The sequence below is a fragment of the Ciconia boyciana genome, chromosome 6 (genome assembly GCF_034638445.1).
Source record: "Ciconia boyciana chromosome 6, ASM3463844v1, whole genome shotgun sequence".
NCBI lineage: Eukaryota > Metazoa > Chordata > Aves > Ciconiiformes > Ciconiidae > Ciconia > Ciconia boyciana.
In genome coordinates this window covers 13642667-13661150 of record NC_132939.1, presented here as the reverse complement: position 1 = coordinate 13661150, position 18484 = coordinate 13642667, and the positions used below count along the sequence as shown (strand labels likewise).

Sequence of the window (18484 nt, the reverse complement as noted above, 5' to 3'; positions counted from 1 at the left end):
GGGGAAATTAATAAAGCAGCATGTAAATGAAGTGGGTAATTTGATCTTTGGTACCCAGAATGAACTCAAGAGTTATTTCAAGATAGTTATAATGATACTTCTTTTAAAAAGGATTTGCACTAGGCATAAAATACCTTGTTTGAAAACTCCTAATGTTAATGTTTTTGACTTACCATAGCCACAAATAGGTACTAATGGGCAGAGTGAACATAGTGATGTAATTTCCCCATCATCAAAGCATAAAAGGTTTGCCACCAGTTTATCAAACTCAAACATTCCCTACAAGGTTACAATATATCTCCTGTACTTATGCATAGTTCCTGAATATTGCTACTACTCAGGGCTACCGAAGCAACCAATAATAGATAGCAAAATTACTTCCTATGGTGTCCTTTCTGTTGGGCATTAGCTTATCTTCAATTCAGTTCAGTTACGATTGCATCCCAACTATTCTGATGGGAAACATGAAGAAAAAGATATAGCAGCATGTGCTCAGCACATAAGCCCTGATGCAAGCTCTGGTGAATTTAATAGAAGAGTTTCTCCTCGCGGTGTCTCAGGGAATAGAAAGCCTGAATGAAGAACAATCACAGTTCCTTGCTGGTCGTCTTAATGTTAAAGCCATGATTTAAAACTAAGTGGAACATCTATATCAACCTAAATTCTGAGACGCGAGTCAAGTTCTGATTCACTTCAGCACAAGAAAAATTTTTGTTCTGCTGAAATGAATTTAAATTTCACCACTCCCTTCAGTGGGGCTGCAATTTCACAACAGGTCTCTTATGAGCTCATTGTTCAAGAGTTTCTAAGTATTCCCAATCTTTTTCAAAGAGATTGTTAATTCTTGACAATAACACAACAAAGCAAAGTTTTAAATGTGCTTGATTGTCTAGGCAGGGAAGTATTTGTGTAAGCCGTTCTTCTATTTTAGCCATTTGCTTATCAACAATGTTTTACAAAAGGTATATGTAATAATTTAACCCAAAAAGCCTAATATAACTTATATAACCAAAATGCAAGGGTATTTATTCTGGGAAGCAAAGCTCATATATAAAAGGAAGTGTCTAATTTAAAATGTACCCATAAAGGGCCAGCTCAGGGAACAGGTCAACTTTTGAGGGATGCTCTGCCTTCTCTGCAATAACCAAAACTGCTTAATCACATGTTTACCTGTAACTGTTCAGCTGTCAGTCTGACTAGAACTTATATTGACACCGTACTGTGTTAACATTACTTTTAATATTAACAGAGCACAGAGTGTTCCCAGAGTTACATTATTTATGATGTGGAAATGGGCTTTTGGGCAAGAGATTCTGAATTGCATATTTTTGAAACTCCGGCTGCTGGTATATAGCTCATTCTATCATTTATGCTTCACTGTCTCACACACTGAGAAACGTCTTGCTTCCAAACACTTTGTTACAAGCCTTGACAGATTCACATTTGAACATACTAGGTAAATTAAGAAAATGATGGCAGTTCAGCTGTGTCTCAGTTGGATGAGCTGGTGCTTCTCCTTTTGATGTCACTGATGGTGAAACTATGGCTTTAGTTTTGGGGAGGGATGGTGGTTAAAAGACAGAAAGCAAGCTTCACTGATACATGACTTGACTGTTAATAAAAAGGAAGTAAGCCAAAAACTATGAGGAAGGTTTGCAAGTCCCTCTAGGGTACTCCTATGCTCCCATGAGAAATCTGCTTTCTGCTTCCCATGAACTGCTCTTAGGACTCCTGAGGGATTACAGAAAAGAAAAACCTCCTTTTAAAGGTGGTTTGAAAAAATAATCTAGTGCTTTTGAAGACATTAGATATTCTCATTTGATTTCCCTTCTACACAAATTCTTATTGAAAGGTAAATGATGTGAGTCATGGTAATTAAGAAATCCCAGTATAATAAGTGCATTCTAAACATTCAGCAATACCTTATGAATTTTGTTCTCTTTGAAGAGCGCATGTGAATAGACTTCTGCCTGTTTTAGATAACGTTATGTTGCACTTTTCAAGCACCTTACACCTGAACATGTCAACACACTTTGCTTGCATTAATTTTTTAATTTCCCCAGAACACTCCATGGATTAGGTTACGTGTTCTTTTCAACAATGGAGAAAATGAAACACAGAAATGACTGACAGGGAAGAAGTACATCCCCTCTATACTTTTTTGCAACGATGTCACTGGACAAGTCACTTGCACAATTTAAAGCAGTCTCAAGCCTTCTGCAAGGGACAGAACTGACCTACGAATTGTTGCTGCCCCTACAGGAGTTAAGAGGAGTGGAAAGATATATCTTCTGTCCTACATTATGAAAAAAGTGTTTCCCTCCACCCAAAGGCCCTGAAACTGAATATTGAATGTGGCTATCCAGTTTACTTAGGACTCAAAAGTGCAAAAGAGACAGACTGAGGTCCAGGAGCTGGTTCAGAAGATGAAGTCCAGTATCCCTGCTTCTTTGTTACTCTTCCCTTGCTCTGGATCACACTTTGGATAAAGCAGTCAGAAGATTACAGAACAGTTTTGACAAGCTTTCACCTGTTTTAACTCCCAGCTACAGGTAATACTACTGCATTCTGAAATCAATCTTATTCATGCAAATAATAGAATACTGTTTTGTAACAGAGGGAGCAGAAATACACACCTTTCTCTGTCACTCCTCATGACCCAAAGTAGTAACAACTAAAAAACTGTCAGAATAGTCCTGCCTGTTAACTGGGTATTTAACAGAAGTGAAATCCATCTATGTACAGTGTCAATACAAGGCCAAGGTAGTAATCCTATGCCTTCCAATTACCCTTTGCATCCATTCCCCAATGGGAAACTGAAATATGATGTGACCTTTTTTATCATTAAAACATCATCAGAAAATGATAATTGCCCACAGAATCTAACGGGTAATCTTGGTGTAACCATTCAGCCAATAGTCTGGTTCTGTTTACTTTGTGTTGAGAGCAGAAAGGGGACAATGAAGAATCTAAGAGATTCAGTATCTTCCTAATATATTGTCACAGATCCAGTCCTACACCACTAGTACCAATATTTTTTAATTGACTCTGTTTTGAGTATATAAAGTGAAACTCGTTCTTCAAATAAAGTTTAAAAAGTACTACAAAGGCAGTATGTCCATCTCTAGGAGTGAAGTAATTACAGTGCTACATAAGCAAACTGTAAGAGAGTCTGTTGTTCAATACAAAGTTTGTTCTGTTTTCAAACAGTGTTCATCTGGTAGTGTTTCAACAACTCACAAGGCACCCAACTTAGTGGTTTTCACTTACCTTTGCCATAGCTGAATTACCAATGGGAAAGTCCTTGAGAAAGAAATTTTCAACTACATCTCTTGCAAAGCAGGTCCGTTTGCAGATAGGGCAGGAAAGGATACCTGAATTTTCAAAAAAACAAAACCACCACAAATAAAACAATGCACACCAGCCATGTGAACCAGGAAATTATATAAATCACACTTCAGTATTGCTGGCTTCTTTACATCACACGGACAAACTTAGTTCCAGGAAACTTAAGACCATAAGTTACTTGTGGCTGTATCTAGTTCAAGCCATAAGTTTCTTGTGGCTAGATCTAGTTCAATACACAGGAAAGAAAAACAAAGCAACAAAATCCCTACAAATACACTATAGTTCAGTTGACTTATTTCAGTATTTATCAATGATATCTGCATGTCCAAATTCCCATGAATTCATTAGGGCTTACAGCCTTGTTAAAAACTGAGCTGCACTTTAAACTGTATTCCCTTGTTACAGATCTACTTGTGCTTTCTGATACTTGCTACAGTTCTTCTAGACCAGCTTTACATTACCAGAGGTATATCAAAGCATAAAACACACATTGCCTACTACTAGTTTTACAGTACAGCGTGCTATCCAAGTGAAGTGAAAGAGGAGTAATGTGCTGCTAGAAGGAGCAACAAGTCAGAATAAAGGTAAAGGATAAAAAAAAATCATAAATAAAAGTCAGAATTGCAAACCATCTATTACAACAAATCCACAGGTGGCAAAACATGATCACCCCTAAAAGAAAGCAAAGCGAGCAGCAAAACCTGGCTCTACCTTCATTAGCTACTGAGCGCAACTGGGATGAATCTTAGTGTTTGCCTGAGCTGAGAACTAACAGTTCAAGAAGGTATCTATAACTGTATACCTGCATTTGTTCACCTCTACTATTTCATTCCTAGAATTCTTGGGCTAGGACTTACATTTTTCTAGAAGGTCCAGTGCTTTTTTTTTTTTTTTTTTAAAGGAGCATGCATGTTTCTGACCACATTTCTGTAAACTACTGTAGATGTGAATCCAGTCCTTTAGAGATGGTGGTAGTGTGTCAGTCTATTTTTACCTTATCTTATCAAGTCTTTTTTTTATCTAAGTTTTTCCATTCTGTTGAGAACAGAATTTCAGTGCTATGCTCACCTTGCCAAGTGATCTGTTTATGATAACTAACAGCAGTATTTTCCATGACTAAATGATGCAAACTCACTTAAAGCAAGATTTTAAAGCAAGATCAATGACAACTTGCTACTGGACTGACTACATTCAATGCACTCTTTTCCTTAACTAACCTTATTTTTGAATAAGGAGAGTGGCCTGTAGATTAATTAAATCTTAAGCTGTCTATTACTCTTCACATTAGACAGTTATCAGAGACTCTCATGTCTTCCAGGTGCTTAGTATTACCTGCCCTTGGGATATGGCTCCTGCAGTCCCTAGCCAGGTGCACAATTCTGACCCTGAATGTCTCCCATTTTCAGAACTGGGCTACTGTTATTTTAACAGCAGCACTTCACATTGACAGAGACACACAAGCCCCAAACCCTTCCCACATTACCACTTCTGACAAAAGCACTATGCAGTCAGATGTCTGAATAAGTTCACTTTCATTCATAAATGTTTTGAAGAAACTTTGAGTTCTCTTTGAAAAGGACATCTTACTAAGAACCGCTTCCATGAGGTTTAGGTCTTTTTTAGCCCAAATCTTGTTATAAAAGCAAAAGTATGTTGTTTAGTATTTTCCGAGGTTGCATTTACAACAGAACGGTGATTTGGGGGCCCAAGTGGCAGACTATGGTCTACCTCACACTTGTTTAACTGTGCATTTCATACAACACTGAGTGTTCATGTAGATGTGAGAAGGAACAGGTGGTATCCACAGGTGCCTGTGCTGCTCAGCTACAAGTCACCCCAGGGGAAAGGGCAATGCAAGCAATTGCCAACGCTTTCCTCATCCTCTGGGCATGTAACTTAAGTCTTTTTAAAGTCTGTTCTGGTGACAGGAGTTACAAAGAGGCTAAAAATTCACCTGATAAAGATGCCCATGATGTCAGAAAGCTGTAGCAGTCTTTTAAACTCTTCTTCTACTTTGCATCCTTAATATAAGGAGCACAACTGAAAAGGTATCTTATTTACCTACAATATTTGTAGCTAACCACCTTCATATGTTACCCCCTAGGACAACAGAATGCTTTTGTATTAGTCACACTGAAACCTCTCCATGCTCTCCCAAATTGTGTGGTTGTGTGTGCCTTTTAGATATCCGTTAACAGCTCGGTTCTCTAGAGAAATGTTAAAACAGCAGGAGCACTGCAGTACCTAAGACAAGATGTGTTATACAGACAGTGCCCTCCTACTCTTTGTAAATGGTGCATACTACAAGCACCAGTGAATTACAGTGCTAATTCCTAGAAGGTGAAACTGTTTTCAATTTTCCCTGTGAGCACCTTACAAAGCGACACAGTTATAACAGCAGCAGAAATAAAAAGACAGATACATTTTGATTGATAAGCTAGGAAGCCAAATACCTACTTTGCAAGCAGCTTCTCAAATAAGTCTCACGGGACATGCTCTAATTCTCGGTGCAGTTGATAGGAAACCATCTAGTGACTTTACAGGGAATCGCCTCTAGCCCTTTGAGACTTTGAACCAGTTTCTTACTCCCATAACAGCATTGCCCAAGCAGTGCCTGTTCTTGATCTGGCTAATACAGAGAGAAAACCTCCATACTGAGACTACATAATATGCCACAAATTGACCAAAGGGGAAATTATCAATAGGTTGCTTTCTGAAGTAAGAAATGCACGACTCTCACAGTTATTCCTTCATCTACACGCCATATGGGTGAGCACAGTCTTACACAAAACATTTCTGGGAACAGCTGCTTACTGGGAAACAAAAGCAGTGCTCAGGACTTTGCCATAGCAAGGACAACTTCTGTCTACACACCACATAAGGTAAAAAAAAGTTAATATTGAAGTTACTATTTTATTACATTCCAACACTATTCAGTTAGTGCAGAATGTCAAATCAAATTATACCAATTGAATGATATTTAATGGCATGCTCATGGCCTCAGGCGCATTCATGTGAACTTTAAATTCTGCTAATTTGTTACAAACCAGTGAAGTATAAAATACATTGTATAAAGAATGCATTAATTTGACAATGGGCAAGACTGTCTTTTTAATGTTTTTAAATGTATTTAAAGAAAACTTCAATAATTTTCACCCTAAGAAAACATATATCATGCATAGATTTCAGTTCTGCACAAAAGCCTCCTTATATATATATTGAGAAATGCAGTGGTATTAAGAAATATGGAACAGTCATGATTTTGGAGGTAGATGACTTTACTGCTGATTAATATTAGGGGATATCCAAAAGTGATGCCGTGGATGCCACGGGACAATTTTTTCCCCAGATTTTAGATCCAAGTCATGCTACTGAAATCAGTGTTGTTCCAGAGATACACGTGGAGCAAGTCGCACACACAGAGGTCAGAACTTTGTATTAGACTCAGTACCACAGACCATCAAGTACAGCTTCGATTGTGTAAACATCAAAGTGTGTCTTAAATATACAAATAACTGTGAATCATAATGACTTCAAATCTAAAACTCCCTTGAGATGAACATAAGACATGTATAGCCCTCAGCTTAATAAAAAAAATCAGAATAAAGAGCATAACAGTTAACAGAAAAAATAATGGGGACACCATGGCAATGCTGTATTGCAAGTAGTCTCGTACTCATAGGAGGACTAATCAGTAAGCACCTTCTCGCCTGTCCTAATATTGAATTCTATATTTAAGACTTTATTAAAAACACAGGAGACAGATTTGCATCTTGCTAAAAGAGGGATTCCCTGAATGTGGTAGCTTCAGAGATCACACTTGTTCAGCTAATTGGACTTCTTATTTGATTCCTTTTCCATTTAATAAAAACCTGTGCTCCCTGGAAACGCCCAATGTTTTTCAATATAAATTCCCAAAAGAATCTAATGATAGCTTGGCATAATAAATACACTACAGAATGGTTTGTGATGCAATTACCCTAAAATTAAGCAAACCTTACACATGTATTTACAAATAGCCACAAGCAGCAGCTACTTCAACAATGCAAAGTGAGCACGCTATGCTGTGCTCATGCTCAGAGTGCAAATCACCAGTAAAGTACAATTTCCTAGAAACCCCTTACCTGTCCTCTGGATAAACAGTCACTTAGAGAGCTACACACAAAATCACTCGTGTTGGGGAGTGGGTGGTTATTAAGCAGAACTGCACACACAGTGTTCTCCCTGGAATCACGCTTTGCCGTACTGCAGATTGAAGTCGCTACACCTTTCACGGACTATCTGGGGCTGCTCCCCCTTCTTCAGCCAGAAATGCTGACAAATCAGCAGGGCAGAAAGATATACTGGGCCACTACAACACGCATATTTTTTTTCTTCTTGCCTTCTTTCTTGCCCTTGCCTCTCAGACTCATTCAGGCCTCTGTTAACTTGCCTTGGTTGTATTTTTCCTGAAGTGGTGGAATAAAATTCCCATCATGAGAATGAATAGTAGCATCCTACTTCCCTTCTTGCCTGGGTCTTCGCTCAGTCCTCAGAGTAACCTGGAGCAAGTGTGCAGAAGGAAAGAGAAGAGCTTTTCCAGATCCAGGTAGCAGCAGGTCTTACAATGCCATTCACTCCCACGGTACGTTTTGCAGACCATTCCCTAAATATTTTTCTTGCCTTCCTACCTTACCACTGCCTCTAAACAACATTGTTAATTTAAGAACCTGTACTTTGCAGACAGCTCATTTAAATATATCATTATTACAGCACTGTGGGTGAAGGGAAGAGTAGTCAGAAGCCCTAGGGACTCACTGTTTGTACATATGAGAATGATGCAATTTCTGGATCTAAATAGCAATTCAACATGGAAATACAGGATTTAAACAACAGTTTACATATTAAGACATCAGGACCTAAATTCAGCTATGGTGCAATCATGATGCCCAAATGAAGTCCATTATTGTTATCAAAACCTCTAGAAGTAGCAAAATGCTAAGACAGCTATTGACATGCTCTATTTTTGTATGGAAATTATATTGGCAGGAAGGAGGTAGGAACATTTGCATAAATTATTTTTTAGAAGTTCATTACCTCCTGCTGTTTATCATTTGAAATCATTATTTGTGACATCACGTTTCACTGCTGAAGAGATGACCATGAATTTAGACAGGCTAGCAAGGATCCTAATGTTGGATTTAAGCCCTGTTTCATTGTGATATGTAGAATAAAACCCTATTTCAGAATTATATGCAGGATAAACCACACAAAAGCTATTCTCAGTGTATTTGAGTTATCAGCTAGTACTGAACAATCACTGAAGGCCACATTGTATTGAACAGACTCCCACAAAGTTTCATCATGTGAGGGATGCGGAGGAATGGTCCTACACCTACATCTTCCAGGGCTCCACTAGTCCTTTAACTACCATCCATAGTAGCCTAATGAACCTGAACACCACCACAAAAGCCACCAGCACTAGAAAGCAACGTGCGTACAGACATATCTCTGTGTGTGTGTTATGTTTATATACACACATCTCTGAGCCCTGAAAAGCTTCAGCAGCAGATGTTTACTTTGCTGAATTGGTTTGCAGCCCTTTTTCATAAGCCACCTGTTTACTCCCACTCTCAGATTCCCATCAGCAATAGTAACTAGACAGCAGGTTGGAGAAAATGGAAATTCCAAAGCAGTGGATCCAGTAGTCAGACAGAGATATCCAGTCTGGACACTCCAACTCCACACCTGGGATATCCAAAATCAGCTTTCAGGAAAACAACAATGTTCTGCCATATACTGTTCAAGCCTTAGTTCCCCACAGGTCATATATCTCACATCCCATACCACTTTCATTTCTGTTAATGAAAGTTGCCACACTGCATCAGACCCAGGGAATAGCAAGCAGACATCAAGGTAGTGACCCTCATACACAGCGTTCCTTTGTAAAAGCACAGATAAAGAAAGAACTAAAATTTCTGAGTTGTCTCAAGTTTTTACTCCACCTGTATTGTAGCAATCTAATTTGTAAGTGACAGAGCTGTGGATAATTTGCAGCAATCATCTCTGAAAGTGCAAACTGTAACCTCTCCACCACGTATGGAAACTGAGTACAAAGACCTTTTGAACATCAAAAGCTGCAGCTCATAGTTTTGTTTCAAGGTCTTCCAGTCTTCAGGTTTAAACAGAAAGAACCCTCAAGCTGGTTGTCTCAGAAATACATCAATGCAGATAATTAACCTATTATTATCATGAGAATTGATTAGCATAAAGAAACAAACAGTGGAGCTGTCATACACACCACATTTATACTTGCTGTCCACATGTTGCACCTATTCCTCCGCTCTTTTTCCTCCATCAACCATCAGAATAATTATTCTCAGAGAGCATTAGCTACACTCAAGCTGCAGGCATAATTTACACTTCCTTGGAGACCCAATTATAGGTTATAGGAAACAGTTCTGAAGACAACCTCCCACTCTACAGCTTCATATTTATATAACTAAACCCCCCATTGTTTCACTTGCCTTTCGGATCTAGCAGCTGAACAACAGAGTGAGAAGGGCTTTAAATCCATTTTAAGATGGCTAAATATATACATTATGAAGAGTTTCCCTCTTTAGAATTACCTTTCTACTTCCCTTTTTAGAAATAAAACATGTATTTGGTGTTAAGTGGATCTAATTAAAGCAAATGGGTATTCTTCAGAATTAATAGTGTGATGCATTGCATCACTTGCCTTATATGATTGCATCAAAACAAGGTTATTTGGATCGTGGAGATATAACAGCTGTAACACCAAGGCGGCCAAACTGTACTCCACTGTAAGCCTAAATATGGTTTAAAGAACTCTGTAGATGTGCTTTTTTTTTTACTAACATACAGACTTAGTACAAGATAAGGCACTGTGTGTTGACACCTGGAGTCTCCTTAAGACAGTACACCATAATTCTTATGCCAAAACATCATACTGAAAATGAGCCTAGAGCCAAAGGAGTCCTAGAGCTCCATCTTTTTCTTGAAATAAACCTCCTTGAAGATATCTCTGAACACATTAAATGCAAGTGTGACCAATGCTTGGCTGAGTTTTGGATGTGCCTCGCTAACAAGTGTTCACAATTAGGGATCCATGGTTATATATAGCACCTATCTTATAAGCTAAAGAAAACTGTATATTTTCAGCTGGAAATAATAAAATGCAGCAAGTGGACATCTGTCAACAGTTTAAGCCACATTTGTTCTCTTTAATAGTCTGTTTTCTCTTAGTTTTATCCAATCAGTTTGCATTTCTCTAATATATAAACCTGTTAGATTTCTTGGCATTTAAGTGGGGATCTCAGACCTTCTCCTGCACATGGGAAGCTAACATAATGCAAGTGTGGACAGTTTTTTACTTATGCACAGAATGTGGATAGAAATTACGCAGTCATTTTCCATGATTTTTGTTATCCAACCTAGAGAAGCACAAAAGGGCAAAGCACATTTTCAAAATAGAATTTCAGAAAAAGTAGTTCAACACACAAGTTCAATACAAAAACTTGATACAATTAAATCTAACACTTCCCAAAGCAATTTACAAAGCTGGGCAGCTACTAATCTCATTTTACAACCGTAAAGTGTAACTTACAGGTTAGACAAATTACCTAATTCAGTCACAAAATGTAAATAATACCAGGGCTTGATATCAGTTAGCAGAAATCTGCAAGGTGTTCCAGTACATCCTTCCTGATCTGCTTTGTTCTCAGGGTTATAAACTGTGATTGAGCAGTGATTACCTGTGATTTTTTTTTTTTTAAGAAAAAAAAAAACAACACAAAACAACCCTTGAGCTGAGACAGCCTTGCAAAAACATGAACTTCTCACAACAATGCACCTCCACTGGTCCTCATTTAGCTACTTTTGAAATTAATACGTTGGTGATATTTAAAGCACTAAAACAATTTAAATCATTGAACACGTTATGGAGAGGAAGATTTGCAGATAAAGGGTAATTTATTTCGGCACCCACATCCAATTCAGAAAGGTGGCATAAGCACAGGAACCTGGATGAATCTCATTTTGAATGTATTCAGAACTCCGTGAGAAAGAGCCAGGCACAAGAAGCCAAGGCAGCATGCAAGAACCAATTTTGTATGTTTTCACATTGTACTGTGAGTGGCAATTCACACAGGTAGGAGCCTGGGGAAGTCCGCATCTGAGAAATTTCCACCTCAGGAGATGGGGTAATTTTCTCTCTCTTTTTCTTACCCAAGCCCTCTCTTTAAAATTACTCCTTCCCATGCACTAAACAGACTGGAAGCACACAACATGCAGATCTGCAGAGAAGAATGTGGATTCTCTGTCACATGAAGAGAGGGAATAAAAAAAGGAAAGTGACACAGGCCTGCAGAAAAAGAAAAGAAAGACTGAGAATCTTAAAGTTCCCTTCATATAAGAATCATATGTAGGAGCCAAACTCGCAAAGATAATTTTCTTTTTCCACTCAAATTACTTCCAAACTCTCAGTTCTCACAGCTTTGAATAAATTCTGATGTGTATGCGGCTTTTCCATAAGAGCTCTGGCTATCTCAGAGCTTTCATTCATGAGTCATCTTAAACACAGGTATAAAAGTAAGTTTCCAACATCAACCGCCATCAAATAGCAGGACCACTTACCTCCATCTTCTCAGCAATCTTAATACAATAACAATAAACTAGAAAAGAGCTTTATATTAGTGTGGTACTATTTATAGCAAAGCATACCGAAAACCACTAATTCAAGTATGCTTTTGTAGCAAATGTCAAATTGTCTTCACTTGGAAATATATTCACTTTTTCCACTTTTATATTTTGTTTAGAGTTCATAGTAAGGAACACATTTTTCTTACAGGCAATATTTCATGTTTACTCAGCTAAAATGGTTTAGCACTCGTATTTAGAGTTTTATCATTGGCACTTATATATGGTCATACTTAAAGATAACACTGAAAATTGAGTTCCTATTGTACTGCCCATAACTCAGCAACTGGTACAGGTAAGACAAGCAACATTTAGCATCATGCCATCAGAAGATTTCACAAATTTATCCTGGCTGACCTATGGTAGTTGCAGTTTCAGTCATTGACTTAAATAAGAGACACAGGTGTTTTGGTTTTGCTGCTGTCCTTGCTCATTTATTAACTGAGTCTCTGCACCTGGCGTCTCACTTCATTTACTGGGTCATCACCGTTCATTATCTCTTTTCTCTAATCGTGTTCCTTCCCATAGAAGTTCCCCATCTATAAGAGAATGAGGAAGTAAACAGAGAAACTTCAAGAATACAGAAATGAACTAGTATTTGTTCCAATTTGCTATAGACAAGTAATTCCCGATCCACTCAGGAGCCTGAAGAAATATCTAGTATTTTAACAACTCATGAGAACCTCTAGCTGCACTTCATCCAAGATCACCCAGTGGTACAAATTCACTTTTCCACTTGGCAAACAGAAACAAGGAGGAGAAGAGGAATGGCTTAGATGTCAAATGAGGATACATAAAAAGTAATGGAGTGGTTGTTTTCAACAGCATTTTATTATAAAGCAGGTCCCTCAGACTTTACGCCCACTATGATTGGGCATTAAAAATTTTAAGGAGACATTTACTTGAAATTACTGCTTTGCTCTCTTTGTCTTCTTCTCCCACCTTTATATCTTTTTCTGTCTGTACCCTATGCATGAATAGCCTTTCTCCTTTGCCATTAAGTTATTCCCTTTTCCTTTATCTTTTCATGTTTTGCTAGCCTTTCAACAGTGATCTCCTAATGCTGTTTCCATTTGTTCTCAAACCTGAACTTGCCTAGTTTCTGTCATCTCATCAATTCAGATTACCGTCACCTCAGGGAAGGTATCTTCTCTTCCTACACATTTCTAAAATCTGCTATGGAAGAGATAATAAATGATGCCTCTTATTCATCTAAAGTTCAAAGCCTGTGAAAATACAAGTAATCTACATGCCTTTGCTCTTCTTATAAATGAGTAATGAGTCTGGAATGCTTCCCCGTGGCAATTAAGACTCATTCAGTTAAAATTACTGTATTCTGTGATCTAAGTCCTGTCTTATTCCAAAAAAGTCACATATTTTCTATTAACATCACTACCAAAAACAGTACAAATAACTTCAGGATTTCAAAAGCCACAGTCACAAAATGCTTCTTGTCCTCACTAGTTTACTCAGCTTGTTAGGGTGAGTCACAGTATATCCTACAGTCAGAAGAGTTCAGATAGAGAGAAACCACATTTACAATGAGATAAAAGGAAGAGTTTCAGTGTACCACAATACACATATTCTAATAACAATTATTATGACCTCTGTGAGGTACAAAGAACCGGATGTTTGTGTGTTGGTGTTGGGGGGTGGGGGTGTGGAAGGGGGAGAGAAGGAAGAATAAAACTATCACCACAACCGGTACCATAAAAAGGCCCAACATGTCCAAAAGACTGGATAAAGATGTAGCCTAGAAACCACCTTGTAGCATTTATTCATTTATTAAGCTAAGCAAATCAAATATTCATAAAGTCACACTTGGTAACTGAAACTTAGTCCATTCTGGAAAATGTTAAATGTTGCCTGACCGTGTCATTTCTCTTCAAAACATTGTTGTTGGATGAAAAACAGAATGAAGGAGACTTGTTCCCAATCCACCCTCTGCTCATACAAATCTTGAGTCTCCTCGTTTATTCTTTTAAAGTAGTGCTGTAAAGGAATAGGCTACAAAAAGTATTTCTCAATCCATTTTTATAATACTGTAATACAAAGAGCACAAGCCACAGATTCTTAAATATTACCTTCATATAGAACTTCATACTCAGTTGGAATACAGCTATATCCTTGAATCAAATCCGGAAGACAGTCCTTACAGAAGGAATGAAGGCAAGGTAGCATTCTGGGGTCTCTCCTCCGCAGGTCCCATTTGCACACCAAACAATTCCTCAACAGATCCAGGGTCTCCATTTCTGTTGGCTGAAGTTTGAAATCGAAAACACGAAGAGTCACAAAATGGCTCATGACAACCCCTTTGCTTAACAAAACACTTGATCACTCAAGCGCAAGCTAGAAGGCAACAGTGGGATGCACGTTCTCAGAAACAACATTTATTTAGTCCTTGTGAAGAAAGAGGAAGCTCCTTGCAGCTGAAAATCACATACCTGCTTTACAAAAACTAATATCTTTGCAGATTGTTGTGCAGGAAAGTGTGGTTTAAGGTTTACAAACCATGATCCCGCTATCTCTCTATAGTACTTGCAACTTCTGTAAAAACCGAAGTAATCTGTTCTATTGATCTACTTACAAAGCTGTTACCAGGCTGAATTGTCACACGGTGTACATTTCCTGCTAGAAGCACTGAAACTGTGCAATAAAAATGACGATATTCTCTGACTGCTTTTACAATTTCACCTCAATATTTTATAGTTTTCAGGTAAAGCAAATAATAAGCATAACTGATCATATGTCCATCATTTCAGCAATGCATGTTAGAATGCTGCCTTGATAAATGTACAGCATCTTCTGCCAATCTTCTTTATAGAAATTTAATAAAATGCACTTTGCAGTAATCAAATTTCAGCTGTCAAGATGACCACAGATCAAATTATAGACCAAACCTGAGCTTCCCACAAGGAGGACAGTGTTCCTCCTGCCAACCTAAGCTCCCCGAGGTAAATTGAGAGTTTTGCAGTTCATGTTCCACCCTTGATCCTGAGATTTTGAGAGATGTTCATCAGATACAGCCTGCAAAGGGAACCTTTTGCAAGTTGCATCAGAGGAGAAAAAGCAAATACAGTCTCGTCTCCCCTGGAATTACCCTTCCAGCTGACCAAACCGCCTGCGGCCAGAGCCTTATGTAGCTGCCCATGGCCCTTGGCATGGTGGCCTTGCTACCAGCAGTACATAACTTGCAGCTATGATCTTCAGATTTCCCCAGCACAGAAGAGCAGCAGCTCTAATCTTAGGGCTATGTATTCTCTTGAGGGATTCTGTCTCGGGGCATATTCCAGTGGAAATGGTTAGTAAGTGGGTCTTTTATTTTTTTCTACAATGCAAAAAAATTATGAATATCTCAGAAATTCACAACCAAGAATTTTTTAAGTGTTGCATCCTGAAGTCATTGCTAAAGTATTTTAGAAAAAATGGATCATATGTTAAAGTCTGCATCATATTTCATACCCAAGACCCATTCTAGGAACAAATGAAAATAGGTAGATATCCACCAACTTCACTGATTTCACTTAGACAAATTCAAACCTACCACTAAACCTTATGAACGTAATTTCAAAACTAGAGGTCCCTTTAGAAATGAGCTGTGTTAATTGTACCTGTTGTTCAACTAATAAACATTATATCAGTGCTTATTACATGAGCTCACTTTTTACAGTGCATCTTCATCAACCATCTTTCAGAGGCAAATGTCATTAAAGCAGCACAGCTTCTCAGCTCACTCCATCTCTATTGTTTCTTGCAACTACTGTTGCTAAGAAGACAAACCAGCACCTACAAAAACATGTAGTTTCTGCAGTAGGAAGTTGAGGTCTTAGACTACCACATTGTTTAGACAGAGAAACCACAGCCCAGGACCAAAGCATCCATCCACAGAGAATCAGTGCAAACAAAGCCTAATACCGGGAAATGCTGCATCACCATAAAGGCCAAACCTGTGGCTGAATGAGAAGTGGGTTACCATGCATTTTAATCTATGCTTTTTGCATAAGATATGAAACTACGTACAAGGTTTTTGGCAGGAGGGGGAAGGATGAGGGTGATAAAAAGCGTTTAAAATTTCCTGCTGAGACAGGTATGCAAATCAGCAGTCAGGCAGCTACATTACCAGTGACTTGGCTATGCTGATGGGAAACACCAAATCCAGCAGCAGTGATTACAATGAAAATAAACTTAATTGCATTTGGAGATGCGTGGTGAGGGTAATGAGGCAGGTCGCAGGACAGAAATGGATGAAGACAGGGAGAGCTGTGGAGGCAGCTGGCCAGCAGTCACACCTGGAACGGGAAGAAAAGTGCTGGGCTTTTGGTGTGTGAGCCCAGACGAGGGCAAAGGAAAGGCGTTGTGCTGGGGGGCTGCCCCAGGACCAAAAGATCAGTCGTGGCCTCAGGAAGGCAACAGCCACCCCAACACAAACTGAAGGGAAGCATCCAGGTATCACGGGACTGGAACTTGCGGTAAAGCATTAATACATTTCATACAAGGCAAGTTTGTCAAGATACATTCTCATAACTTTATCATTTCTGTATTTTAGGGATAAACTCTCTATGCAAGTCTTTCAATTGTCTGTGTTCCTTTTCCTCAGATTTAATCAGATGATGTTTCTTGTGTCTTCTTCCCTCCATTAAATGTAGATGTTGCTACACGAGGCTCATTACAGCATTCTAAAATGTTACATCAACTTTGCCAGTTTTGTCTACAATTGCTTCATTAGCTGTATTGCAAGTTGCCAAGAATTTGGAAAACATCGAATAAAAATAAAAATATCCCAATCTACCAAAGCATAATGTTTATCAGTTTAAAAAAAACCCAAACAAATAAAGAGGTTTTACATTTAAGAAGTTAGCTGGTCTTCATTTAGCTTCCTCATTTCTCCTGTTTTTATATAGGAAAACCCTTTATTTGGACATCATGGACAGCCATCCTGGGGGTTTCCTATCAGCCCCCACAGGAGCTTCTTGTTAAGCCGGTAAATGCAGTTTGTTTGTGATTACTCGGCCCTCTTACACCTCGGAAACGCTCCCCGCCAGTATTTTACGCCAAGAAACGGCGGGATGGCCGGCGGGCAACAGAGCCTGCCCGAACCCCTCAAAACCCCTCCGGCGTGAAGAACCGCCACTCAGCCAGCCAGCCGCCCCGGCCCCGGCCCCGGCCCCGGCCCCAGCCCCGGCCCCGCTGTGCCGCCCGCTGTCCCGAGGCAGCAGGACCCCAGGGCGGCGGCGGCCGTGAGGGGAAGCCGCGCGCCCAACCGCCGCCACAGCCGTCGCCTCGGCAGCGGGCGCCCCCGCGCGCCCAACGGCCGCCGAGCCCGGCCATGAGTGACAGCTGGGGGGCGGGACCCACCGGCCGGGCTGGGAGCGGGGCCGCGCACGTCAGCGGAAGCGGCCTGCCCGAGGCGCCGCCGGGCGCCGGACGCCGTTGCCATGGCGAGGGGCGGCCGGCCCAGCGCCGCTTCCCGAAGCGCTCGGCAGAGCCGGCCGCTCCCAGCGCCTCCTTCCCCGGCACGGCGCCTCCCAGCAGCCGCCCCCGCTTGCTGGAGAGCCCGACAGATGCTGTCTGGGCTGCGCCAGCGGTGCCCGACAGCTGGATCGCGCGGCAGGAGCGGCCCCGGCGCTAGGAGCCGGCTGGGAAAATGGCTGCGTGGAAACGTAACTCGATAAACAGCTCAGTCTCACAACCAAAGTTTGACTCATTCCTCCAGACCCCCCAGACGGTTATTTCAGGAGCCGGCACAAGGCACAGGCAGCCACCAAGGAAGGAGAAGTCCTGTCCCAGCCTCAGTGTCAGTATGTTACGGACGAGGCTCAGCTACTGCAAAAAACCCAAACCCCACACAAAATACCCAAGCTGGCCTTCAATGGGGCAGAGATCAGAGTTGGTGGAGCCTGCACACTTCTCACAAAGAACTTTTTGTACTCAAGACTACAAAATATGGAAGAATTACTTAAGGCATAATATGTTAAGGCATTAAATAGCAAAGAATTGAGAGCGGTGTCTGCTATGTACGTCAGTGAGCTAGCGTCACTTGCCTGTTGTCATGCGTGCACAGGCTACTTCAGTGTAAACAGAGCCTTTCACTGTCTTTGTAAAACTGATCACCAGCGATCAGGTTACTGACGTGAGGAACAACCTTATTTTGCAGTACCGCGCAACTTACCTTTGAGCATTGAAACGATTTAGCTTTGGCAGTGGATAAATAGCATCACGTATTAGGAAATAGTGGTCCCAGCAGTCAATGAGATAAAGTTCACATACTCTTACCTCACTATTTTACAAACTGTTCATTTACGTTACAGTTCTTCACAACTAGCCATACCACTGGCTAAGAGGAACTATTTCATCAAAGCAATGCATGTCACCTTTACCCTAAAAGCCCTCTAAATTTAATTATGGCCAAACACTAGGTTAGTTCATTAACTAGGATCAT

General features: G+C 40.0%; 1 protein-coding gene across 1 annotated transcript in view; it reads right to left on the bottom strand.

Moving 5' to 3' along the window:
- The window catches only part of TRIM66 (tripartite motif containing 66), a 53105-nt gene extending 38756 nt beyond the window's left edge, over nucleotides 1–14349 (bottom strand). The window contains exons 1-2 of the mRNA XM_072864809.1: nucleotides 14130–14349; nucleotides 3271–3374 (exon numbers count right to left, since the gene is read on the bottom strand). Of these exons, the coding sequence (XP_072720910.1) occupies nucleotides 3271–3374; nucleotides 14130–14349 (324 nt within the window). The remainder of the gene's footprint in view (nucleotides 1–3270; nucleotides 3375–14129) is intronic.
- Nucleotides 14350–18484: the final 4135 nt, after the last annotated feature.